The sequence below is a fragment of the Solea solea genome, chromosome 15 (assembly GCF_958295425.1).
Source record: "Solea solea chromosome 15, fSolSol10.1, whole genome shotgun sequence".
In the NCBI taxonomy this organism is placed as follows: domain Eukaryota; kingdom Metazoa; phylum Chordata; class Actinopteri; order Pleuronectiformes; family Soleidae; genus Solea; species Solea solea.
Window position 1 is genome coordinate 14,624,081 of NC_081148.1, and position 26,248 is coordinate 14,650,328.

The 26,248-nt window shown below is 39.8% G+C and overlaps 1 protein-coding gene across 2 annotated transcripts; it reads left to right on the forward strand.

The window, feature by feature from the left end:
• Positions 1 to 569: 569 nt before the first annotated feature.
• Positions 570 to 26,024, forward strand: LOC131474105 (striatin-like). 2 transcript variants are annotated; one of them, XM_058651844.1, is made up of 17 exons: positions 571 to 911; positions 11,402 to 11,505; positions 14,250 to 14,323; positions 16,172 to 16,250; positions 17,288 to 17,452; positions 18,179 to 18,314; positions 18,397 to 18,565; positions 19,518 to 19,628; positions 20,800 to 20,943; positions 21,060 to 21,196; positions 21,522 to 21,697; positions 22,365 to 22,412; positions 22,508 to 22,629; positions 23,169 to 23,336; positions 23,427 to 23,567; positions 24,123 to 24,311; positions 24,427 to 26,024. In XM_058651844.1, exons 1-17 carry the CDS (start codon positions 699 to 701, stop codon positions 24,594 to 24,596), a joined length of 2,346 nt encoding a protein of 781 aa, XP_058507827.1. In that variant the 5' UTR covers positions 571 to 698; the 3' UTR covers positions 24,597 to 26,024. The 2 variants fall into 2 exon arrangements, with proteins under 2 accessions (XP_058507828.1, XP_058507827.1); XM_058651845.1 differs by lacking the exon at positions 19,518 to 19,628 and having other exon boundaries at positions 570 to 911.
• Positions 26,025 to 26,248: the final 224 nt, after the last annotated feature.

The window sequence follows — 26,248 nt, forward strand, 5'->3', positions numbered from 1 at the left end:
ATACAGCAGCAAAAATATAATAAGTGATACAAAAGATTAGAAATTAGAACTGGAAATTGTAGGCAAAATATGGTATAAATAAGATTTTAGGAATATACTGCATAATATAAAAAGTTTAAAGGTGACAGTATAATAGTTTGAATGCAGCGGGTGCCAAAAAATCCAAGGACAATCTCTGATAAATCATTCTAAGAATGATGTGAATCAAAATCAGCCAGATCTTTATTGTCATATTAAGATAGGAAAAAACTTCAGTGGTTTCCAGGCACTAGTTGTTGTTTTTTCAGAATCATAAAACCAAATCAATATTATCTCAGTGATTGTGTGCATGCATAAAATTGTATCCATGCTGCTATTAAAGAAAATTATGTAAGGATAAATATTATTCTTGGACTCCCTGTTCATGTCTGATCCAGATCCATGCCTAAGAATAAACGATGCAGTCCTGTTATAGGGAATGAAGAGGCACATTCTCCGGCAAGTCTGGGTGAGCTAATCGAGCGCTCCCACTATACATGCTGTGGGCGTGGCTGTGGTTACTGACGTCATTCAATGACAGCTAGCTGTCAGAAAGTGAGTTCATTCCCCCAGAGCCGAGCAGACGAAGCGCCGTCGATAGGTTTTTGCCCTTCTTCTGGTCTCCAGTACCACGACTCGCTCAGCGAGACAACGGAGAGACCTTTCCACCGAGCCCGGCCATGGACGAACAGGCAGGGCCCGGTGTGTTCTTTAACAACAACAACAACTCGGTTTTACCCGGCGGTGTCAAAGGACCGCTGCCCGATGGCGACGCTGGGGAGGCGGCCAGGGCGCAGTACAGTATCCCGGGGATCTTGCACTTCCTGCAGCACGAATGGGCCCGTTTCGAAGTGGAGAGAGCACAATGGGAGGTAGAGCGGGCCGAATTACAGGTAAAAATCACCGCATTCAAGACGCTCGCCGCCGTATGTTAAATACGCTACCCGGGCCTTTTTAAATCAAGCGTTGAGTTTTTGTTTTTGATTGTTCTGGTTGTAAAGCTAGCTTGTTAGCATTAGCCCAAGAGCTAAATGAGCTGTAGCGCCCCCCTGATCCGACTGCTCGACGGCTAGATCTATTTACTGTGACTACATCCATTGAACTTCTAACTGCTATATGAAGTTGTAAGAAAAACTTCAGAAATGTGTTTTTGTGTAGAAACGAGTAATTAAACGATCGACTGGTGGCTGCTACAACTCGCTAAATACTTTAAGTAAAGAAAGACAAAGTCCAACGTTACCTGCGTATAGCTTCACGTATAGAAGAACCCCGCCTTGATTTTTACTGCACTTAATCTTTAATCACAGAAAATGAAGTGGAGGAGAGATCGTTAGTGCTTTAATCGAACTGCTGTCAATGGTGATGGACAACATACACAACAGAACAGACCGCGGAGCCATTATGCCTTCTTCATGAACGTTATTGTCATTCGCTTTCTGCTATGTCACTGACAGACCTAAAGTAATTATTGTTATACAAGTAGACCGATTAGTAGATTTCCGTTTGTATTACTGGGCATCAGCTAATTAATTTTGTGTAAGTTTCTATTTATTCTGTCAGAAACTTCACTAAACTAAATGGTGCTCAGTGCACTAAAACGTTAGTTTTGTTTTTCATCCCAAAGTGTATTTGACCAGTTTATTCATTTAATATAAAATATAAATTCATGTTTTGTGTATCATTTGTTGCTGTTATATTGTATCAAGTTGTGGGGGGAAAAGAAAACCAAGCAAACACGTATGAGCTAAAAAAAAATAGATAAATCCAACATATATCAGGCTGCCCTGATTTCTAAAGATGCCATGACCAAAGAGAAACACTTATCACTCCACGTCTAATTAAATCTATATTAGTTAACAGTCATAGTGCACTTAATTGGTCTATTCTTGATATACACCCCCTTAATACATACTCAGCTATGTATAAGATCCCAGAACACAGCGGTGCTACAATACTAATTTCTGTATGGAAACCTGTTAAATGTTTACGTTGCTTAAACTATGATTTATTGTTATTGCAAATACCCAAGGTCACTCTGAAGTCAACACTGGCTCAGTTAACTTGATTCCATATTTGATTGCCCCATGTGGGTGTCCTTCTCTGGTCAACTTAAATATACATGTATTTGCTTGACTCCTATGGGTTTTTGGTGGGTCACTACTAGGTTCAAATCTGTAATATTTGAAGCCCTGTGGCTTGTGTATATTATTTGTCTCACCTGATCCTAAGTTGAGAAAGAAACTGTCACAACCAGTCTACATGATTTCTTCATACTACAAGTACAGCATGGAAAATGGCCTTGGACACCATGTTCCAACCCCTCTGTTTAACCATAGTTTGAGTATGTATCATTATCGTTTCATTTTTTTTTTTTAGCCTTTTGTTGGCTTGGCTCTGTTTTTGGATGAAAAATAAGAGCAACGGCAAGTTGTGGGCTTCATCAGCTGGCGTTTTCACTATCATACACATCTCAGCTAACAAAGGGACGCAAGGGAGACCCTGCATCCTTTTTAGGTTGGTGACGTATTCCTTGATCAGTGTAGTACTGTTTTGACTCATCATCCTCACAGGCTGGCCTTTGTATTAAGCTTCCTGTCTGCTGTCATGTAGCAAGCATATCAAAGAAGCACCAGCAACCGTGGTGAAGCACAGTGAGGTTGCTAAATGGCCTATTGGTTGGTTTGTTTCTGGAGGTAAAACTGTGTGCACACTATTTGAGTAATTGTTTTCATTGCATATAATCCCATGAGGCTGGTTGATGTTTTTTATCCATCATTTGCCCTCCACTAAATTGTTTTAAAACTACTTTTGCACAATTGTCTTCTAAATCAGTGAAGCACATTTCTTCCTGTGCTATTTGTGGTCTGTGCCAGAGTAATAACGATTCATTGAACATGCACATGGGATCAGCTGGGTTTGTCACCAGTGCCCCCTGTGACACTTATGTGGAGGATAAGTTGGTAGAAGATGGATGAATGGATGTTACCTTTTTAGTTTCCTTTTGAGATGTGTTAATATTGCTTTTTGCCACCGTATACACTCTACTTGAGAGATTTATTGACAATGAAAAGCTGTAATGGACGGTAGAGCCTCAAAGTGTTTATCACCATGTTACACACATGCTTATTTTGAACTATATGGCTGAAAAACACAATTCCATTTAAATGTACACAAAGGATTTCACATCCCAGTGGATAATATTGTTTCCTTTCTTTTTGGTTCTGCAGACATTGAATGGAAAACAGTTGAAGCTGTGTCTTATGTCTCTGTTTTGGAGGAAGGCAAACCCCAGGGCTTGTAGGAATGTTGTCCAGTCAGGCTGTAAGATCACCCTCAGAGCCACTCCTCTCAACTCGTAACAGTCCAGTGCACTAACTTCTGTTGATGTGCATTGTCTGCGTAATGCATGGGCTTCTGTCATTCATAATCAGGCTCCAGTTGAATGGTCATTGACTTTCAATTGATTGACTGAGTCAAGCTGATTTGCTTAGTGAGTGATAGCTTACAGCTGTCATTAGTCTGTTGTCATCTTGGCAGGGGAAGTAACTAGTGCTGAAACAAACGATTATTTAATTATGGGTTAATCACTTTATTTTTTGTGCTTTAAAAATATTTTTATGGATCTTCACTATATTGTTGCTGTGAATTTTATCAGGCCAGAAGTCCAAAACTGAAGAGGCTAAGACAAAATAGATTCTGAAGAATTTGTGGGCTACAACACATTTTGTCCATAGTTATTTAATTGAATTATAGTTTATTCTATTAAGTCTTTGTTAAAAAGAGATTCATCACTATTATAGAGAAAAACAGAAAATTAGCTGAAATAAGCTGAAAGTATACTTTTTCTTAAAGGGTTTAATGTTGTTAACTTGGCTATTTGAATAGTTGAATACATTTATGTTAAGCTACTGTTCTTTTCATCTGTTAATTTCTTTTTTATCAAATCAGTAGTTGATACATTTCCAACTGGATGCTTGTACAAATATTTGACTACTAACTTTATATTGGCAATGATTGGTCAGCTCAATCTGTTTGCAATTTGTGTGTAATTTGCACACAACAGAAATTTGTGTGGTCAATGTATTTATTTTCAATTACTTGTTTACACAACATGCTGCCAAAAGCACCTTTAATTGGACAGTGTGAAAATGATTATTAGTTATGTAACCAATGCGTTAATGTTGTTTTACAATATTCTGTCGTACAAGATTTCAAGCAAAGTGTAACTAAATACCTGCAGAGATGCAGAGAATGCATTGCATTTAAAAGTAAAATGTAGGAATGACCTGGAAATTTTGAACTTAAAATGTTTTTCTTGATTGCATAGAACACTACTTACTGCAGGGCCATTCCTCCATCACATGCCACTCAAAAAAATCTCAAAAAATACTCATGTTGCCCAAAAACATTTTTCCCATAGACCACAATAGTAAAAGAGAGGCCTGTAAAACTGTTCACAGGATACATCAAGCATGGACATAGGCATTAGATCTTTGTATTATATATTTTTCATGCATTTTCATGAGTAAGTTATCTAGAACCATTTCATTTAAGAGGCTAGTTTATATATACATACATGCTAATCTGCTTATGACAAAACAAAATGTTTGTATTTGTTTATGATACAGTTTATATCATTTTATTTTTTTTTTAAATCCAGTTAATTCTCATTAATTCCCATACATTCTCATGGAAATTGTTCCTATCTGGAATATTCCCAAATTCCCGAATGAAGGTTCTCATGGAAAGTTTCTGGAAATGTTCCACCCCTTTACAATCCTAATAAGTACTTATGTTTTTATTAATATTGTGATATAGAGATGTTGATGTCACCCTGCAATACGTACTTGCACACTAGAACTCTTTTCTGGGCCTGATGACTGAGGTTGAGTAGTGTTACACCCTATCCAGGCCTCCAGTTATGGGGAAATCCCTGCTCCATAGAGTATCTTCTTGCCAGAAGTATCTGTCGGCAGCCATAATTTGACACCGGGAGAAGGTTGAAGGTGACTCAGAGTGTAAGGTGGCTTCATATGGGAGCAGACTGAATCATGGGCCAATTTATCCTCACTCTATAGAAGAATCCACTCCATCTCTATATGAAAAGCTTTTAACACGTTCAGGATTATATGGCTCATTGTGTTATTAGTTTTTTTCCGCCCTTTGTCTAACAGTGGGGCAGCGAAAAATCAAAACATCTCAGTGGGATGGGTTATTACTGTGATCTCCTGTTTATTTTCACTAATAGCAAAGCCCGAGGCATGTTTAGCTCAATGGTTCAGCCCATGCACAAACATACCATAGCAGTCAGAAATTCAGGAATGGGAGTCACCATCATTCCTCAGTCGATACCACATCAACCGCCAAGCTGCAGTTATTTTTTGCCCTCTCAGTGTGCAGCTCTGAGTGGGAAAGTACAAAAAAGCAGATCACAGAAAATAAAAGTACTGGTTAAAAACACAATGTTTTTGCTTCAGACATCTTAAACTCTACAAATGTTTAAAAACACCAGTTCACATAGAACCTAATATGCTACATAACTGTTCACATCTTATCTTTTGTACCCAGGGTGCACAGTAGACCACAAAGGATTGGGCCCCAACTTAAGTCATTGGTTGATGACAGACAGACAGACTGTGTATCACAAAGACAGTTACTGCAGCTAATTTCAACTATAAATTTGACACAGGAAAAAAAAACTAGCTCAGAATAGTTAGTTTTACCTGTAGGAAAGCCTGTCCTAGAGGGAGCCATGTTTATAAAATCAAGTCCATTCCTCTCTGCTTTGTCATTTCACAATTACAGCCTTCATGTGTGCTTGTTGGTGAGCAGAACAACTGTCTGATGTTGCCACAAAGCTGCATGTCTTCCCCCATTCTTACAGCAAACCTTAGGACATGAGTTAGTCAGAGTTATAAATCAATGCAATGGCCAAATCGCAAAGCTTTTGTTTCTATGTAATATGCTGTGACACAGTTTAGTTTGTTCTCATTTACACTTCTAAATGGCCCAACAGTTGTGTTTTCACCATATTTCTACATGAACTACAAATATACAATTTGTAGGTACTGCTGTGGCATAGGCATAGGTTTTCACAGAAGACATTTTTTTAACCCAACCGTATAAATATGTATGTATGTAAAGTAAGACGGTGTTAAAAAGAGTTTTCTCTCTACTGTTGGTATCCGCTTGATACTACTTCTGAGGTTGATATCACTGCCCTAAGTAGCTAACGACAGATATCAGTCCAATATAGTCTTTTTTTTCTTTGTCTTTTATCCTAAAATAAGTCCTCATAGTTCACTTGATCACTGCAGTGTACTTTCCTCACTAACATTCTGGTCACACAATGTAGATGGTGCTTGTCTCTCTTTACAACCTGTGATTAGTGAAGCATTTATGTGATGTTTTGTATTGGGTTTTCTTACCCAATACAAAACTTAATTGTTTGCACTCGTCGTAAGCTAACACTGCAGTGTGAACTTGCTGTGAGATGTGTCACAGCAGAGTGTAAAATGAAGCTCATGTGGAAACTTTTGATGAAATTAACAACTCCTTTTGAGCGAGAGTTTAGACAAAAACAAACTGTGTGTTTTTAACGGTGAGGAATCTCTGGCATTGTAACAGTTTAAGATCTTTTTTCTTTTTGGGGGTATTGTACACAGGGTTTCCACAGGTCCTTGAAATCCTTGAAAGTTTTTATTTGAAAAATTTAAAATTTGCCTTAAAAAGACATGGGTCATTGAAAGTCCTTGAATTTTGTGCAAGACAGAAGTCAACTTGATATTTAGGTAAATGTCTCCCTCTGCGATGAATGATGGCACCTCCTATTTCATGCACCCTGCATTGCTTGATGTACATAGACAAGGCCTGCATAGAACAAACGTTGAGTAATAATTACAAGCGGTGTTGTGGGCACTGTACACTGTCTCTCCGTCATCGACATGAGATTCCATACAGAACAATGAGCGAGTAACGTTAAGCAAGAGATAGCAAATTATGTGATGCCTGGGAAATGCAAGTTCCGAGATATCACCAAAGAAAATTACAAAGACTGGCTTGCCCAAGATCCCAAGGACAATCACTTGGCCAGATGCTGAGTGTGCTGCAAATCAATAAAAGTAGACGCCATGGGCGAAGCGGCTCTTACAAGTTGCCCTCCCATCTTAATCTGTGTCAGCACATTTGGTCCTTGAATTTGAGGGAATTGGTCCTAGAAAGTCCTTGAATTTGTTGTCGACCAAAATGTGGGAACTTTTTGTACAAGACGATTTATTGTCCTGTACAGTTGTACAAAGGCAAATGTTGGCTTATTGAGCAGAAGTTTTGTGTCTGTGCAGCTCACTGTCTCATCCTGACCCTCAAAGTCTGCGCCTGCTTCCAGGTGCTCTGTGGATCTTTGTGCCGGGTCTGCACAAGTCTTGAGCTCCAGTCTTGTAACTTGCAACTCTGTGGCACAGGAGAAGCAAAATGAAACTCGGCTGTTTGTGGTATATCCACACCCAGAACTCAGTCATATGATTGTGTAACATGTGTACATACACTCACTATGAATCCTTAATACAGATTCTTTCTTAGGTGGAATGTGGTTGTGCAAAGAGTAAACACTTAAACTGGTCTCAGTGGAGGTGAAGAAACAGCTGGTTGTGAAACTTGAGTTAGTGGTTTTGATGGCAGTATTGAATCTTTGGAGGTTTGCATCAACACAAAAATACAACTTGGTTTATCAATTTTCTTTGATTAGCAATAAAAATAGTCTTAGTTTTATTTTGTAAGTTTTGTAAACCCTGCAGAAACCTTTATCTCATTAGTTTATGTATTGCCTTTTTGTGGGAATATGTGTGAAGCTCCTTTTGAATCCCTTAATTAAAGTGTTTCATTTTATTTAAGGAATAAATAAAGCAGACAAACCCCTTTTAAAGACAAATGAAATTGGACATTATACAGATACAACAGCAGAAATTGAAATTTTAAAACATACATTTATCAGTGGACATGACTGTCAAATGTGGGTATTTTTGAATTATTATTGTACGCATCCTGCCTCTGATGTTTTGCTGCCTCTTTCCCCTGTTGATTCTAGTGTATGGTATTTGTGGAATGTACTTGTCAAGTTATCAGGTCAGCCATTGTGGTGCTCATTCGTTTGCGTTAACTACGAGTGTAAACCCGATGTTTGCTGAAACAGTGGTTGTTTGCATTGTAAATGTGGGGTTTACACCAGTTTGTTTCTCTGAACTCTGACCATGATGAAGGGCTAGTATGTGTGTCATTTTGTTGATGTGTAAGCCCAGAAGTTGTATTCAGTATTCAGTATTCAAGTATTCAGACTTTCTTTTTTTAAATGAGGTGAGGTCAGGCTTGCTGCTCACTGTTCACTCTGTCTAGGTGCCTCACTGTGTTGTTGATGGCTTTGGTGATGGTACTGATGAAAACATGTCTGGAAATCACAAATATCAGACCTGAAGTTTTTCTTATATGAGTATAAATAGCAGTGACCCTTTGTAGTTGTCATTTGTTCATTGACTGAAAATTTGAGCTGACAAGTCTGAATAACCGTTTTCTACTTGTGTGTGCAATGTTATGTGTGAAAGATGCTTTTAGACCTTTTGTGTTTTCTTGATTGAAATCAAACTCTGAGCTTGAGTGTATCTTAAAGGTCTGCAACAATTTTTCATAATTGTTTGGTCCATAAATTGTCAGAAATTGTTGGCTAATGTTTCCAAATGTCCTGTTTTGTCAACAACACAAATGTATTCAGTTTATTTAGTTCTTTGTTATGTGGAGCAAAGACACCAGAAAATATTCACTTTGAAGAAGCTAAAAAACACTGGATAGCTTGTTTTGTTCAGTAAAAAAACGCTCAAAGTGATCCGTTGATTATCAAAATATTTGACTATTCATTAAGTAATTGATTAATAATCAAAAGCATTGTAGCCCTAATGTCTAAGCAGGAGATATAGTGACAGGCTTTGTTACTTTATCTAACCAGAATTTAACCAGAGGCTGGGGTTAATTTCCTCCCGAGTCTGTCTCCTGTGCCTCCTTTTCCTGTCTCTGAAAGGTCCCATGCTCCAGATGGAAGCCCCATTCTACATGTCTTACTCAGACAGACTAAGGAGCCCTTATCCAGCAGCCCAATAATGCAGTCAGTGTGAGGCAGGGAATTAAATGCTTCCTGTGTCTCTTTATGGCCCAAGTTGACTCATTGCATTTCTCCCAAGGTTAATGTTTGATGGAGGAGAGATGGTGAGCCAGAGATTCACAGAGCTGCACTCTTCTCTGTCTCTGGCACCACAGGGCACCAGGGGACAGGGCTTCATGTGGACAGGGAAGTGAATGGTCACTCACTATCTCAGTCATCACAGATGTACAGTCTACATGGATAGCAAAAACCCTAACCACTGACCTCATTCTGAAAAAGACATTATTCAGTTGAGTTTTTAAAGAGCTGCCCTTAGAATATTCAATGTTACAGAGCACAGTCTGATTATGACTCACATAACTTCTACTGCTGTGAAAATGTTAAAATGTGATTTAAGGTGCATGTATATCTGTATAATGTGACTAAAGTCAGAATATGCCACATCGTAATCCAAATATTACTTATTCCAAGTATGACATGTTAAGGTCATCAGAAAATGCTGTTTACATGGCTGTGTTAACTATTGTGTTAATCAGGATGTGGTTTGTGACCTATGAACTGCAGTGTGTTAGCATTTTCCCCTCATGTCATATAACGCTTGATTACACCCATGTCCTTTGTTGGCATTTTCTCTATTCATCACCTGCCTAGCTTCTTGTTACTGTAACTGAGCTTAAACACACTTGGGGCCTTTTTGGGAAGTTTAATCTGTTTAAAGGTGTTGGCTTTTTATATTAACACTCAGCAATAGCTGCTCAACAATGTGGAAAGTCAGAGGCATATTAAATTATTAGTAAATATTGTCGATCATGATTCCTGAATGCATTAGTATCGATCAAGCTGAGGCAAGATGCACATAAAGCAGAATAAACGGAATAAGACTCTGCATGTCTAAGGTAAAGTGATGTATAAGCTGTGCTGATCCATCTTTCAAGAGCATCAGTTATTGGTCTATCTATGCAGACTGCTGGCTTTTGACTGATGCCAGCTAAACTTGGTGCTAACGGGACCAGTCCCCTTAAAGCTAAGGGCTCTGGAGCTGTAGTTAAGAGTGTTAAGAGTTACTCTGCACAGAACTGGATGGTAAAAAAAAAGAAAGCTGTTATTGGAATACAGTCGTGACTCATTGTTGCAGGCGGCAGCAGCAGCAGAGCTACTTGGTATCCGTGTGAAACTGGGATTCAGCCCACTCAAACTCACACCGTCCTTAGCATGTAGAGTGAAAGGCAGGGAGTTCATTCCCTCTTAAGATGGAACTGTGGCTTTAGTGCTTGTGGTGCTGTTCTTTGTCCTTAATAAAACAGATCTCCCATCTCACCACCGTTGTTCTGTCATTGTAACAGTTTAAATTTGTGCCATTGTTTCATGTTTTCTTGGCCATTTGTGTTCATCCAAAATATACTGCTATATTTTGCTACAGACTAGTGACAGTAAAGGGTATAAAAATGCATAAATGCATATTAATTATAGCATGATTTTTTTTAAGCATCTGCCAAATTTACCCAGAACATAGAGACACTTGTGGTTAATTTCCCCAACGTAGCCAAACGGCCGAAACTACATATTGACCAGAATTTGAGTGTTCGATGCAGTATCTCCCAGCAAAAAAACACTACATTTGCAGGTAATGTTAGCAGTGCAGTAACAGCTTTAAATTAAATTATTTTTCTTATCAGTTTTCTGTTATAGATATCATGTTAGATCATAGATTTTATAAATATCAATGTTCTTGCTTCAGCACTGTGATCTCTTCTGTAGTGAATTCTACACCGTGACCTAGCCTTGACTGCTTTCAGTATAGTGTGTGTGTGTGTGTATGTGTGTGGTAGTGGTGCAGGCGGGGGTACACAGCAGTGTAATTTAATGTAATGCTGACTCAGACTAAGTGCGTCAACAGCTGCAGCCTGTTACTGAAGAGAGACAGTGGTGTGCCGAGGGAAGGTATTTTAGAAGAGGGAGAGGGACAGTTGATGTGTGGGAGAGTGAGTAGGTTAGTTTAAAATAGAATATTACAGATACAAATATAATTTACAGATTGGCTTTTATTTCCCATCAGTTCATGTCTTCCTGCTATTTCAGTTGAAACAAATGTAGTTCATTGATGTTGCCTCATCAAAGGCACATCTTTGTTGCCAGATAGTCACTTAAAAAATACAGAAATATTGACTCTATTTATAAGCAGCAAAATCTCATACTACTTTCAAATGTGATGTGACAGTCCTATGTTTGTGTTTTCAGGCCCAGATTGCCTTCCTGCAGGGGGAGAGAAAAGGCCAGGAGAACTTGAAGAAAGACCTGGTGAGGAGGATCAAAATGCTAGAGTATGCGCTGAAGCAAGAGAGGTGAGTGCCATTACTGCCCACTACTGCCTCAGCCCACCCACCGCACACAAAAAATAACTGCAACAACGGCAACAACTGCAGTGATTCCATGTTTTGCATGCTCCTAAAAATAAAAACCTGCCTCTGAGAAATACAGGAAAGGAAGACATGGCAGTGTGAGATTGGGACTAGCACTTTACACACTCAAGCTCTCCATGTATCCCTACTACAAGATTGTTTTTGACATGTAGTGTAAAAGGATTGCTAGTGTTAAAAGAATTTCCAGTGTCTCCTTGTTCATGTTCATGCATAGTAGGCCATTGGCTCAGCTGGTGTCAGCAGAGGCAGTAATGGAGGGAGAGTGCCAGAGAGATTCCCTGGAGTCCAGCTGGTATGATGTCTCTGGACGAGAGCATGTGTTGGCAGAAAGGCTTTGTTGGCTGTCGGATGTTGATGGCTTTACACTGTCCTCAGTGGAAGGACGAGATGAGAAATGGTGGAGCGAAAAGTCCTCTCTCTACCAAAGACGAGGTCACTCTTGCCACTTCGCTTTCTCCAGCAAACCAGAAGATTGACATTGTTTTCATTCTCATGTTCACTAGCCCGTAATCATCACACAAAAGCTCCCCATGGTAGTGGCAGTGATACGCATGGCATTTGCCTTCCTCCTTGACGCATGATTGAGCCTTCGAACAGAGATATATTGATGATTTCAACATGTTGCCGTTAATGTTATTTTAAGCCACTAAGCATATCATTCAGGCAGACTGATATAGTATTCTTCTGCAAAACGACTACATGCATGATTTTATTAGTGTTTTTACTTAAATTATTAAATCGTAAGTTCAGGTTGTCTTCCTGTAATTTCAGGTTTACCTCTAAATAAAGTAGTTAGCTTTTTTATAACCACTCTTATTTTCTGGCAAGAGTGACTTGTAAAGCAGTGTCTTAATGGTTGGATTGTAATGCGGTCCATGTATAGCCAGGTAATCCAGTCACTGTCTCCTCCCTTTACATAACTGCTCTGTGATCAACAGTAGAAGACTTGTATTAGAAAGCTACACGCTAGGAATGTGTGGAATTCTATGAATGCAAGAAGAAAAAAAAAAAACATTCCGCCAGGCAATGGCTGAATGCTATTGCCCTGGACAAAATGAAAACTGTCAATAGAAATAAATGAAAATGTAGGTATCTTAAATAAAGGAGATGCAACATTTCAGTAATAAAGTGTCGTAGAATAACTACACTTACATTAGCCAAAATGTTTCTAACACTCTGCTATAGAATCGAGGCAATGGACCTTTTTGTTTTTGCCACCTTTTAATGGTGCCCTCTGGTTTAATGCTGTAACTTCCACTGCAAACCCCTTATGATTAAGGAAATGACTATTCAGTATTACTATTTAGTCAGTGTATTGTCTTTTCATTTTATTTTGTGTATTTGTCTCTGATGGATCACCATTACTTATTGTCGCATCGTCGTTAGCTGTGCGCTGTGCTCTCACCCCGTAAGCGTGAGAGCTTTGGCAGCAGAACAACAATTTCCGCGATCCCACGTTCTGCTTCCTGACATCATCAAACTAGGTATTCTGTTATCGTTTCATTGAGACACCCCTAGTGGCAGAATTAACTTGCTGTGCATTTAATTTGTCTCGGGAGCTGGGAGACTCTTGGCTAATGAAAGCCTTAACAGCATAGGTTAGTGCTTTGTCTTTCCTTCTGTGTTCTCTGGCGTTAGTGTCCCCTGAGAGGAACATTGTCGTTAGTGTTGATGAGTGTGGACTCATCCTGTTTGTTGTACTGTATATTTATCTACTTTTCTCCGCTACGATCACTGTGGACTCTGCCTTAGGAGCAACACTTAACCCGGGATTACTACCACTTTACCCAGTTGCTAAGCAACAGGTCATGTATCCAAGGGTATTTCAAAGCAATATCAGAAATTGCTTTCTGAATGTAGGATGTACCCAATTTAGAATGAATTTGATTTAGACAGGAGTTGCTTCCTCTGGATGATGGGGGGAGTGATGTGGTGGCGCTTTGTGAGCTGAAAGATGTGAGAGCAAGCGGTATGATGCCTGATGCTGTATTAACTCTTATTCACTGACATGGTGATCTCTGTGCAGTCACTGGAAAAAACAGCAACATTTTTCTTTTGCAAAATGTGATACAAACAAAACCACATTTCAGTGGAATCATATTGTGAATATCTGCACAGTATATTATTGGTTTAAAAATTGTTTATAGATTCCAACTCCTAAGCAAATTGTTATCTCAAACTAACAAATAGTTGTTGTTTTTTTTTCATTAATAGAACATCAGTTTGAAGATTCTACATTTGCTACAATATTATATAGTACCATTGTTTGTTCATTTATAGAATATGGACAATTTAAGTGTTGTTTTTTTTGCACAGCAAGGCCAAAATGCTCACTGTTCATGTGAAATTTGACAGGTTTTTTTTAGTCTTGTATGAAATGTAAATGCAAAACCTAATCTGAATTACAGTTAAAACAAGCAGTGAATATGTCAATTTGGGATGATTTTGATGATTAATATATTAGGAAAATAATTGCTACATGCAGCTATATTTTCTATAAGATATTCACTTATGACATTGAGCTACGTGAGACTACAGTTTACTAGCTGGAATTTTTGTCAAAATGTATTCAGATCTTGCACCTGATGTGTCTCTCACCAAACATTTTCCATCAACATTGTTTGCTTATTTGTCTGCCTCCATCTTTTGTTTTTCTTTACTTTCAGAGCAAAGTACCACAAGTTAAAATATGGGACAGAGTTAAACCAAGGTGACATGAAGCCTCCGAGCTATGACTCTGGTAAGTCTATTGAGGCTCTGACTGCGTGCTCCACCTCTTCATACTAAATCACTGCTGTGTTCACATACCTCAGTTGATAGGATTGTTACACATGCAGAAGCTGCACTCATGTTGAGTCTTGTTTGCTTCGGTAGGTGTCTTCACTGTGTCCTTTCATAAATCACGATTGAGAGCCTTTGTTGTTACAGCTGTACTGTACAAATATCACTGTTAGCTACTTGAGTCAGAAAACAAGAGATGTTTTTTAAATGGTATGGATTTGGGGCATTTATTACAGTAAATGTGAGGAAGAAAAGTTGCCTTTACTGTGTAAAAAAAGGGTTGTTTCACCCACATTACAAAAACATGTTATGTAACATGTGTTACTTTTCTCCAGTGATGTCTGTCCATGCAGATATTTCAGGTTTTATTTGTCCAGCTTTCCCTTGGATAATTTCATCTCCGCCTAAATACAATGGTGGTGAATTGAATAGAATGAATTCCACAGAACTTCTTGCTGGTCCAAATACAATTGAGATACCGTCGTGAACGAACAGAGCCATCAAGCCCTGGTTGAAAAACATTATTATCCCCACAAAAAACTCCGTTTAAGATAACATAGTAGAGAGAATAGTTCCTTCAGAGCTTAGAAATTTGACAAACTGAACTGGAACACTGTGGCAGCTCCACCTAAACATCATATAATATTATTGAAAAGTTCTAGAACAGTATCTAAACAAACACCATGATGTAATTATTTAAAACGAAAACTCACATAAATGAATTTCAGATATATACTGTTGCTCTCACTTGATTTTTTTAATTTATTCCATCTCAACACCTTTTTTTTTTATTTAGCCCAGTGATTTATCCCAGTTCTATATCAGCACACTACCTGTTTCTTGTTACATTCTAGCTTAATTGGCCTCTCATGTTCAAGTCATTCACCGTCATTTAGTCAAATTGAGATATTTCATCTCCTCTCTGCTCATCTCTATTCATGAGGGATGTTCACAGCATTCGAGCCCCTGAAGTGTTGATGATTGAGGGGAGGGGATGTGAAGGCGAGAGAGGTGTTAGGTGGAGGGGATGGAAAAGAAGTGGGAGCTGTACCATGTGTGTATTGTGGTGCAGCTGCCCACTCGTCACCCCTCTAAATTAGGCATGACCTATTTTTTTTGGTTCACCCTCTTCTCTCTGGCCTGCCAAATCAACCCACCCACAAACACACACACATTTCACCCAATCTAAATCCTATTAACACTCTGTCCTCCATGCAGAAGTCCCAGCTGACTCATGAATGAGGTGCTGAGGCTGTTAAAAATCGAAGTGAGCTTTTAATCACTCACCCATCACTGCTAGCCAACATCTCTGACATAAAACAGTCATAAAGAGTGTGTTCTTTATTCTGGATTTTGCAGGTAGTGATACACATTGTTTGTCATGGGACATGGTTGGGGAATCCAGCCATTTTAAAAGTACCAGAGTTGCAGCATTAAGTATCATATGTCTTGTTTTTGCATCAAGAACAGGATATTGCAGCTCGGAGAGTTTCTTATTTCCTCCATTTTCTACTGTTTTCAACTAGTAAGATATTAAATATCTTAATGGGTCTCTTTATATACGTTTTTTTCAGTTCCAAATCCAGCCATGAACTACAATAAACTGGCAGAGCTGCTTAAAAATGTTTAGTTCACTGACACAATTTCCTCCTATTTAAATCTAATCTAACCGATGGCAACTAAGCACTGGATGTGTGTAATTGCCAGGATGCAGTGATGAAGGAATATTCTGGTTGTGTTTACAGAGTGGAAATAATGTCAGTGCCTGTGTTTGTGGAGTCGTTATTTGTGTCCTTCTCTTCTCCAGATGAGGCCAATGAGAATGAGACTTCTGGGTCGTTCAACAATCAACTGTCCTGGAAACAAGGCCGTCAGCTCCTCAGACAGTAAGTGGACATGTTTCTTATCCTTCTGTGACAGTCTTCTGCCCAGGAAATAAAACCACCGCACAGAAATAAACTGCATTGAAATAGGACACAGTTGACAGGCCCCTTGTCCCACAGCAGTGCAGTAGTTTTTATTGTGTCTCACTGTTCTGCATGAAAAGTACGGCCAAGGAATGGGGAGTGTTGTTGTTCTATCCTTATGGCGGAAGCTAAGGTTGTCACAAGGCCAAGTCGATGTCTGTGTAAAAGGGAGAGCTGAGTGGCAGGACAGACAAAGACGATGTTGTGCTACACGTCACGCCCCTGATTCCTGAACTCTGACATGGTATCTGAAACCACACACTGCAGCAGCAATATACTGGGTTGTTTGGTTCAGAGTACACAAGTAAAAGCAGCATAATTAAAGGCATTTTTTATGAAGAGCAACACACTGGGATCTCTGTATAAATGGCGTCACTGTCAGATGTGTCAGACTGTCTGGTTTGTGAACTGTGTCAGCGGTGCTGCAGACTAAAAAAACAGTGGGAAATGGCTCCCTCACATGGGCAGCATTAATCAGTGCAGTCAGTCTCTGTAAATAAACCAGGCTCCGGTCTTTTTCTCAGACACCATAAGGCAGCCTCACACATCATCTGCCCCGACATGCTGACTGATAAAGCAGCCATTTTGTTCTTGATTGTGTCGGGGATGGATCAATAATGTGCTAAGACCCCCCCCCCACCACAGACACACACACACACACACACACACACACACACACACAGAGTCAGCTGTCCCCACAAATTGCTAAAGGTTCTTCTGCAACCCCACAGGGTAGGTGTGATATTTGATGAGTAGCACATCTCGCCTTAGCAGAGCTGATACTGTTAATTAGACCACTGCCAGAGGAAATGAGACTATTCACAGTTTCTAGTAATCCTCATCTTGCTTGACAGTACAGTAGTCACAATATCATAACATTTTCACTTACAAAAATGACAAATAAACTACAGATTAATGGTAATACAACCTGGTTTTTCCTATTTTTCTTCTTCCAGATACCTGCAGGAAGTGGGCTACACAGACACCATCTTAGATGTTAAGTCCCAGCGTGTTCGAGCGCTGCTAGGTCTAGCTGGAGATGGAGGAGGGAGGACAGGTGAACGATCCAGTACGGAGCCTATGGTTAATGGGACGGACACAAAGGGCATGGGCACCAGAGGGTGAGTATACTCCATATTCCAAAAGACTGTACAAAATGTTTACACTCTTTTGTCAGTGAATCGCTGTGCTGTATGACATATCGTGTGCTCTAGTCAACCATGTGTGTCTCTGTCACCACAAGTCACTCCTTAGATTCTCTCAAAATTCTTATGCCAGATCACTAGTCTAATCTGTGGTTACTGTCTGAGTGAACTTGTGAAGGAGCACAGATGGAGAAACTGTGGAGGATCCACAGTTAGTGAAGAGGACAGTGTCCAGTGTGCAAGCCAAGTGTCACCCTCTAGGCTGGATCCTCCAGAGATTCTCCTGTTGTTGTGAGCACGTCTCACCCAGTCAATCTCCTACTGTGTTCATCATCATCAAACTTCAGAGAATTTCTAGACCTAAATTATCTGGAGTTTGTGTCTGAAAACAGCTTTGCATTTTGGCCCTACAAGTCTAAATATCTCTGGTGACTAAAGCTCTTGGTAGGTGTGTGTGTAAGAGTCAAAACTTGAGTTTGACAAACAAAGATTTCACCATAAATCACTGTGTAAAGTGTATAACACACAAAAACCTTTGCTTCATAATGTTTGTGTTGCATTTAAGAGCAGTGAAGAAATTCTGAACAGATACTGAATAGTGTTTGTTATGCTGTAAAAAAGAAAAGCTTGCTTAAAAAAAAAACAAAAAAAAAGCTTTATAATTTGTACATTGTAAGAACAATCCTCATTGTTTCTCAATAGGAAAGCTGAGTTGTCTGACACAAGTGCTGTATTAGAGGCCTTCAAGTTCATTGAGAATGCAGCTGCTGAGTTCAGTGATGAAGATGAGGAAGATGACAGCGAGGGCAAGGACAGGACTCATGTTGAGTCCAGAACGGTAAGAAAACATTCCTCCTTCGGATTGTGCACAAACACACATTTAAGCAGAACTTGTACTATTAATCATCTATTTCCTACAGATCCTGAGAAAGAAGCCACCATCAACATCAACGTCAACACCTGCCAGTATGGACACCACTGAGGACCCTGATACAGAGGAAGCACTGAAGGGCTTTGACTTCCTCTCAAGCCCTGATGAGATGGACACTTCACCAGAGTCCAGAGGCACTGGGGACGGCACAGAGTGGGGTGAGTCACTGATTAGATAAATACAGTCTGAAATGCAGAGTAGCGCTGAATGAACAGTACTATTTAGACACTACAGATACTGTATAACATGCTCAGGGTTTTTCCGCCAGTATATTGCAGGCCTGTCGGGTCGTCTGGCCTTAACTGACCCTCCACCATCTTCTAGTTCACTTGCCACTGGGCTTAACCAATATCCTAGGGGAAACCTTGATGTTTAATATTTTAATGTTTTCGTCTTTTTTTTTTTTTAAATCTACAAATACAGTTTACAAGTTTCCGAGGCAATGAAAAGAAAGCTAATTATTTTACACTGTAATTGTAATATTTTTATTGTTATTTTTTTCTAAATTTGACTTCTCTATACTACTTGGTGACTGTTCATGGAGTACTTGTCATCACATGTCATGCTGTGGTCATAAATCATAGTGTTAGGAGTTTCTGTGTTTAACCCATAGTTTGTGATCTCCTCCACTGTGTTCCCATAGCCAGTTTGTGATCCACTCCTGTGTGTTGTCAAATCAACATGATTCCCTTTGAGCCTCTTTGACGAAAGCCAAAAAACATGTTTTAATCTCATGCTGTGGTCCGTCTTTTTATTTGAACATAGTTTGAAGTATTTCACTCTTATGTTTACAACAATTTGATGACTTTAGTGTCAGGTTTTTAAATTTGAATGATTCAGAATCCACATGTTCAAAGAAAGAATTTAAATCCTGGGATTGAGCCCCTTCACCACTTCTCCAAATAGAAAAGAAATCCTTAGAATGTCAAACAAACTGCTTAAAGAGAAGATGCTCATCTCAGGTCCTAAAGCCTGCATCTCTCCTGGAGGCTTGTGAAACCTCCAGAAGAGCAGGAGTTTGAGAGAGGTCTCACCCGGCTAGGCCACTCCAGCCTCGACCAAAGCAGTTGCTCAACAGCCTCTTGGTCTGGTTTTGTTCCCCCTGTGTAGAGAAAGACGAGCAAGGTCCCATTTCTGAGGCCTGGGACGTGGACCCGGGCCTGATAACCAAACTCAAGGAGCAGTACAGAAAGGAGCGCAAGGGGAAAAAGGGGGTGAAGAGTAAGTCCTCTTAGGCGTTGCCGCCTCCCTCCCTCCCTCTTACTCCTCTCTCTGAGCCTGACTTTCAGCCGGAAGGCCTCAAATCAAATACAAAACATCTTTTCTGTTTTGTTTTTTCCTCATCTCCTTATCCAGCTGCTCCTTGTTATGCCTCTGTCCTCTTGTCTGTCATTTCATCCTCAGTGTTATCTGTTTTCTCTTGCACGTGTGCTGCACGTACAAAATCTGTCTCAGTGCATGCTTTTCTGTCCTGTTTAAAATGTTTTCATTTATTTTTCACTTCATCATATCCAGTTATCAGAAGATTAATGTGATAGCCACGACACATTCACCCGTGTCCCATCCGGGCTCCAGTTGTTGATATTTTCTCCACTGGAATTACATAATTATCACCAACTTCATCCTCATCTGTCAGCCATGTTGATACCACAGTAATAAGTACTTTGCTGCTGCTGTTGTAAACAGTTATTAATGAAAAGCTTTCTCAGTGACAGAGAAGTGACTCAGCTGAATATGAATAAAAACCCACTTCAGACACATTCAGTGGCTGACAGTTGTTTGATTATTATTTTTTTAAGAATAATAAGGTCTACGCTCTGTATTGCTGCTGTTCTTTTTTTCTGTGATTCTGCCGTGATATTAATATCTCAGTTAAACCTTGCTTCCTCCTCTTGTTTTACCTTTATTGTTTTTCATACTGGATCAGTCCTTTATCACTGTTGTGGTTGTGTGGAAAAGAGATCATTAGATCACTTTTGGATTTCATTTCTTTATGTCAGAATTAAGTGTAAAATCCAAACATAAATCAATCAATCAATCAATGAACATCAATAGTTGGTGAATTGAATGAATCTGAATCCACATCACCCACACCAAGAGATAAGTGTGCCAACAATTCTTCTACCTCTTCAGTTCATGCGTCATGGACTTTGCTGCAGGTTTTCCTTAAGTTTCTTTTCTTTTTTACAAAGTCTCATTTATTAATTTTCTTCTCTTTTCAGTGCTACTCTCCTTCCATCACCGTTCTGCATTCTCTCTCTCGCTCTTTTATTTTTAGCTCATTTTCACAGTTTTCTTTCATGCATTTTGTCTCTGTTTTTTTTCCCCTTCACTTAACCCTCTGTCACTGTGTGTCTGTGTTGTAACTCTTGTGACTTAACTCATTAAATAGGGCCAAACCGGTCCAAACTGCAGGACATGCTCGCTAACCTGAGAGATGCAGAGGACTTGTCCCACATGCAGCCTCCATCCACCCCACAATCCCGGCCCAATGCTGTTCGCTTCAACGAGCATGAGGGGAACCGAGCGGATGAAGGTGCTCAAATGAAAAGACCAGCATTCTCATTGACTTGTTAGATTTGTCTTAAATTCTCCCGGCTTCTCGTTAACTGTCTAAGTGGCTGAATATTTCTTTATTTGTTCTGTTCCCAGTTGAGGCAATGACGTTCCCGCCCACCTCTGGGAAGGCGTTCATTATGGGCACAGATGAGGCCATGGAGAGCGAGCTGGGCCTGGGGGAACTGGCTGGTCTCACCGTGGCCAACGAGGCTGACAGTCTGGCTTATGATGTGAGTAGGAAAAAGCTGGAGGGATTTAAAAAAATGTGTTCATGTTATCATTGGAGCCTTATGAGAAACAACCCTCCCACCGCCCTCCCCCAATTTGCAGCAAATTTACCGCAGTCACATTATAAGCTGAGATCATGCCAATTATGTCTCAAACAGCTATTTTTATAGATGGAGGCGGAAGTGTTTTTATTTATTTTTTTTCAAAGATGGGTTAATGTTAGTATTTCACAAAAGCAACGTGGTTTAAGGATTAGAACAAAGAATCATCATTGTATCATCATTAGAAATTGCACACTGATGATGTGATCTCTCTCCCTCTCTCTAGATTGGCAACAACAAGGATGCCATGAGAAAAACATGGAACCCCAAATTCACCCTGAGGAGCCATTTTGATGGGATTCGTGCTCTGGTCTTCCATCCTGTGGAGCCAGTCCTGATCACTGCTTCAGAAGACCACACGCTCAAGATGTGGAACCTGCAAAAGACAGCTCCTGCCAAAAAGTAAAAACGCTTTCACTCACAACCAACGCCTCCAATGATGTTGATTCCTACTTACCCTCACCAAGCCAGTTCTCTGACTGTGAGCAGCATAGCCTTTGTCCAGAGACGTAGGTCATGCCACAAGGAGGAAATTATTAGAGCTTGCTGTTGATCGGAATATTTTTCATCACTTGCGTATTGACACTGTGATGAAGTGAGCAGCCTTGACGGAGGTTTAAAAAGAAGCAAAATACAGATCAGATGCTCAGTCCTTGGTCATATTCTCCTACAGAGACACTAAACACTCTGACAGCAGTGTAATTTGTGTCTCTGTGCTCAGTCACAAAGAAAAGCTCTGTTTTTTGATTACAGTCCCATAAGTATAATAGCTCATTTAATTTCTGCACTGTGACTTGATTCAGCAACTGGAAACTGTTCCCATATGGCAAAGAACTGAAAGCCCTGTTCTCATTGAGACATTGAGATTATGTCACGCCAAAACTCTGCAGCCCACACACAGTTTGTAGAAGCGCATTTATTTTTAGGTTCATCTTTAGGTTTAAGGTCAAAATAAGTTGCACATTGACCATTTATGAGTTTAATTTCAAATCTCATTTTTGGTAAACAAGATTTTAGGGTGCATTTTGTTTTTAGATTATAATTGAATGAACGCCCTCTTTGCCCACAGGAGTACGTCTTTAGATGTGGAACCCATCTACACTTTCAGGGCCCACAGGTAAAAACATACATATTTATATATTTTTTTTAAACTTTTGTTCTAGTGTTAGTTAATAGATGACAGGTTTTGATATGTCTTTGTTAAAACCACAGGGGGGCAGTACTGAGCGTTGTAATGAGCAGTACAGGGGAGCAGTGTTTCAGTGGAGGTGTTGACGGAACCATTCAGTGTTGGAACACTCCCAATCCCAACATTGATCCATACGACTCCTACGGTAACGATTAAACATCATGGCTTTAGATCTGAGGATTTTTTAATATCTATATGTATATGTATCGATGCATATATATATGTATGTGTATATATATATGTGTGTGTGTGTGTGTATATATATATATGTGTGTGTGTGTATATATATATATATGTATATGTATATATATATATGTATATATGTATATGTATGTATGTATATATGTATGTGTATATATGTATATATGTATGTATGTTTGTATATATATATGTATTTATATATGTGTGTGTGTATATATGTATATATTTATATATGTGTGTGTGTGTGTATATATGTGTGTATATATGTATGTATGTATGTATGTATGTGTGTGTATGTATATATATATATTTATATATATATGTATATATGTATATGTATATATATATATATATTTTTATATATATATATATATATACACATATATATATATATATATATATATATATATATATATATATATATATATATATATATATGTGTGTGTGTAACCATGCCAACTGTTCTGTTTTTTTCTGTGACAGACCCATCAGTGCTGCGTGGAGCATTGAGTGGACACACTGACTCAGTGTGGGGTTTGGTGTACAGCAGTGCACACCAGCGCCTCCTTTCCTGCTCTGCAGACGGCACTGTGAGGCTGTGGGACGCCAACACCACCTCCCCTGCCCTTGCAGTATTCAACGACAACAAAAGTACGGGCCTGATTATTGTATCGTCGCTCCTCTAAATGTTTGTTTTAATGATTTATTTAACTTTAACGACACAATTCTTCTCCGCACTAGAGCTGGGAATTCCCTCTTCTGTAGATCTAGTGTGCAGTGAACCTGCCCACCTGGTCACATCCTTCACAAATGGGCAAATTGGCCTCTTCAACATGGAAACCAGTCAGCTTGTTCTCAGTCTGGAGTCCAATTTGGAACCAGGTAGGTTTGGGCTCAATTGTACGGTAGGTTCATGAGGCCAGCTAAAGAGCTGCTTGAACTGAAACATCCCTTGAAGCAGCAAATGAGGCCTAAAGTCATATTTCAACTTCTATTAAAATTATCTAATGCAACACATTCAAGCTTAATTCATAATTTTGTCAGTCAGATGCTCTTAGAAAATGAGAGTTTGAGGTCACTTCTAAACGTTATTGTTATAAAGAAAGTAAAATAGTTGTACATGAGTGTTTAGAGTAACTAAACACTTATAGTACTGGGTTACTGTTGATAACTCATGAGGTGTGTGACTTGTGTGTATCTTTGCGTGCATGTGTTCATGCATGTGTATCGGTCTTAAATCGTTTTTCTTAAACATAAATAAAGGCTAAGAACCTGGTATCTGTTGGGCTCGGACAAATAAAAAAGGACATGTTGGGTTCGGTCACACACTAGCTTCTACACGTACAATTATGTTTCCCTCCAGTGTCAGTGTGTCGGTGCAATAAAATGTTCCTCTCCGCTGTGTGATGTTAAACGTGTTCATCTGTTTTCACCCAGGCACTCCCTGTCAGATCAATAAGGTCCTCAGCCACCCGACTCTTCCCATCACCATCACAGCACAGGAGGACAGACACATCAAGTTCTATGACAACAACAGCGGGAAGCTGATTCACTCCATGGTGGCTCATCTGGATGCTGTCACCAGCTTAGCCGTAGACCCTAACGGCCTTTATCTCATGTCAGGCAGTAAGTTCCTCTTAAAAAAGCACCACGTGTGAATTCTCCAGAGTACCACCACTTTGAAAATGTTTGAAAAAGGCCATTGCATTAGCTTTTCTCTAACTACTCTCCTCCTCCACAGGTCACGACTGCTCTATCCGTCTGTGGAACATGGAGAGTAAAACCTGCATCCAGGAGTTCACGGCCCACAGAAAGAAGTTTGAGGAATCCATTCATGATGTGGCGTTCCATCCATCTAAGTGCTACATCGCCAGCGCCGGTGCAGACGCTCTCGCCAAGGTGTTTGTATGACGCGGAGCTGCGTCTCTCCCTGCAGCCCCGCTCTCTGACTCAGCCTCCCATGATCAGGGACCAATAGAGACACCGCAGGGGAAGGACACACAAACATGGGTCCAGTCCCACCTCACACAGCCCACTGGTTTCCTGTTGGACTGGCAGACCATGTAGCCGCTAGCCTCAAATGGGCCATGACTCTCAATAAAACATGTTGGCAGGGAGGCCAGTCAGGAGGAGAACTGATCTCTAGTCCTCAATCTACCATCCAGGCAGGCCTGGGTGTGACCAGTGATAGACCCCCCCGCCGCCCCCGCCCCCCCACAGACGGACTAAAATTTAACCTCCATAGTTAGGAGGCTCAGGACAAGTGTTAAGAGTGTGGAATGGAGGAATGAGGTTTCAAGCTGGTCTTTTGCCCCTGTGACTTCACGCTCATCCTAAATCCCTCTGGCCCTTGACCTCTCAGACAAAGCGAGAGCTGGGCCTTTTCCGCCGAGTCAGGTTTTGTGTTGCGTTGTTCCAGAAAAGTGGGGTACCGAACACTTCCTGGAGCTGCTGTTGAAGCCTCTCACTTCTTCTCTGCTTCCCAGACTGACTCTGCTTGCTGGCCTGCCTTTATTTTCCTTTTTAAAACATGTATTTGACAAATGTGCCTTTGCTTTAAAAAGGTCTTGAAATTGTTATTTTAACAAGCTTGATTTTGGGAACGGGAGGGAGGGAGGGAGGGACAAGGCACAGCAATGAAGCTGGTTGTGACATTGTTGTCGATTTTGACATTGGATGTAAAATTACAAATGCTTATAATAAACAAAATATATATTCAGTCTTAAAAATTACTGTGCAGCGTGAGTTTGAGTGCTCCTTTTTTGATAAGTGTGGTTGGGGCAAAGCTGGTAGATACAGACTATTAACTATAATGCCTGTTTGTTAGATTCAAGTAATTGTACACTTCAGAAGTAAGATTACAAACATATGTGTCCAAAGTAAACCATCTTGGTTATATAATTACAATACAAACATGGTTCTAGATGTCCATTTTAGGAATAACTAATTAATTTTGGCCAGTTTGCTCTTGTTTGAATTGAATGGCTTGTACTGTATGTAGTTTTTCCCCAATTGTGTGGACATGCTTGACTACAGTGTGATGTATCATGTTCAGATATTTACAGTAGTCCAGTGTTTAGCAGGAACCTAGTGCAGTACTGTAGGACTATTTGACACGATGAGTGCCCCATCCAACACTGAGGGAAGAGAACTGTCCTGCTAATTCCAGTTTATTGTAAACTGTGTGAAATGATCCTGGATTTAAAGAAAGAAAAGAAAAAAGAAAAAAAAAATCAAGGTATGTTGTACGTGTAGAGTACAGCTTAAAATGAGCCATTTTCTCAGTCACTGGTTTGTATATGAAAGTATGTTCAAAATAAAACCTGCTGTAAAATGTTACCTGGGCTCTGATGTTAGTCATTTGACGATTTGTACCTTGCAGAAGAAGAAAATGTTTGTTGAGTTGTTGCTGCAGACTAAATCCTGGTCTCTTTTTTTCTTCTTTTTTTTCTTAATCATTTTCTGTTTGTGTAGAATTTCCTCAAAAGATACACACACACTGTATATGTCTGTGTTACATTGTTACTCATCACAGGTTCTGGATTAAGATTCATCTTTCACCT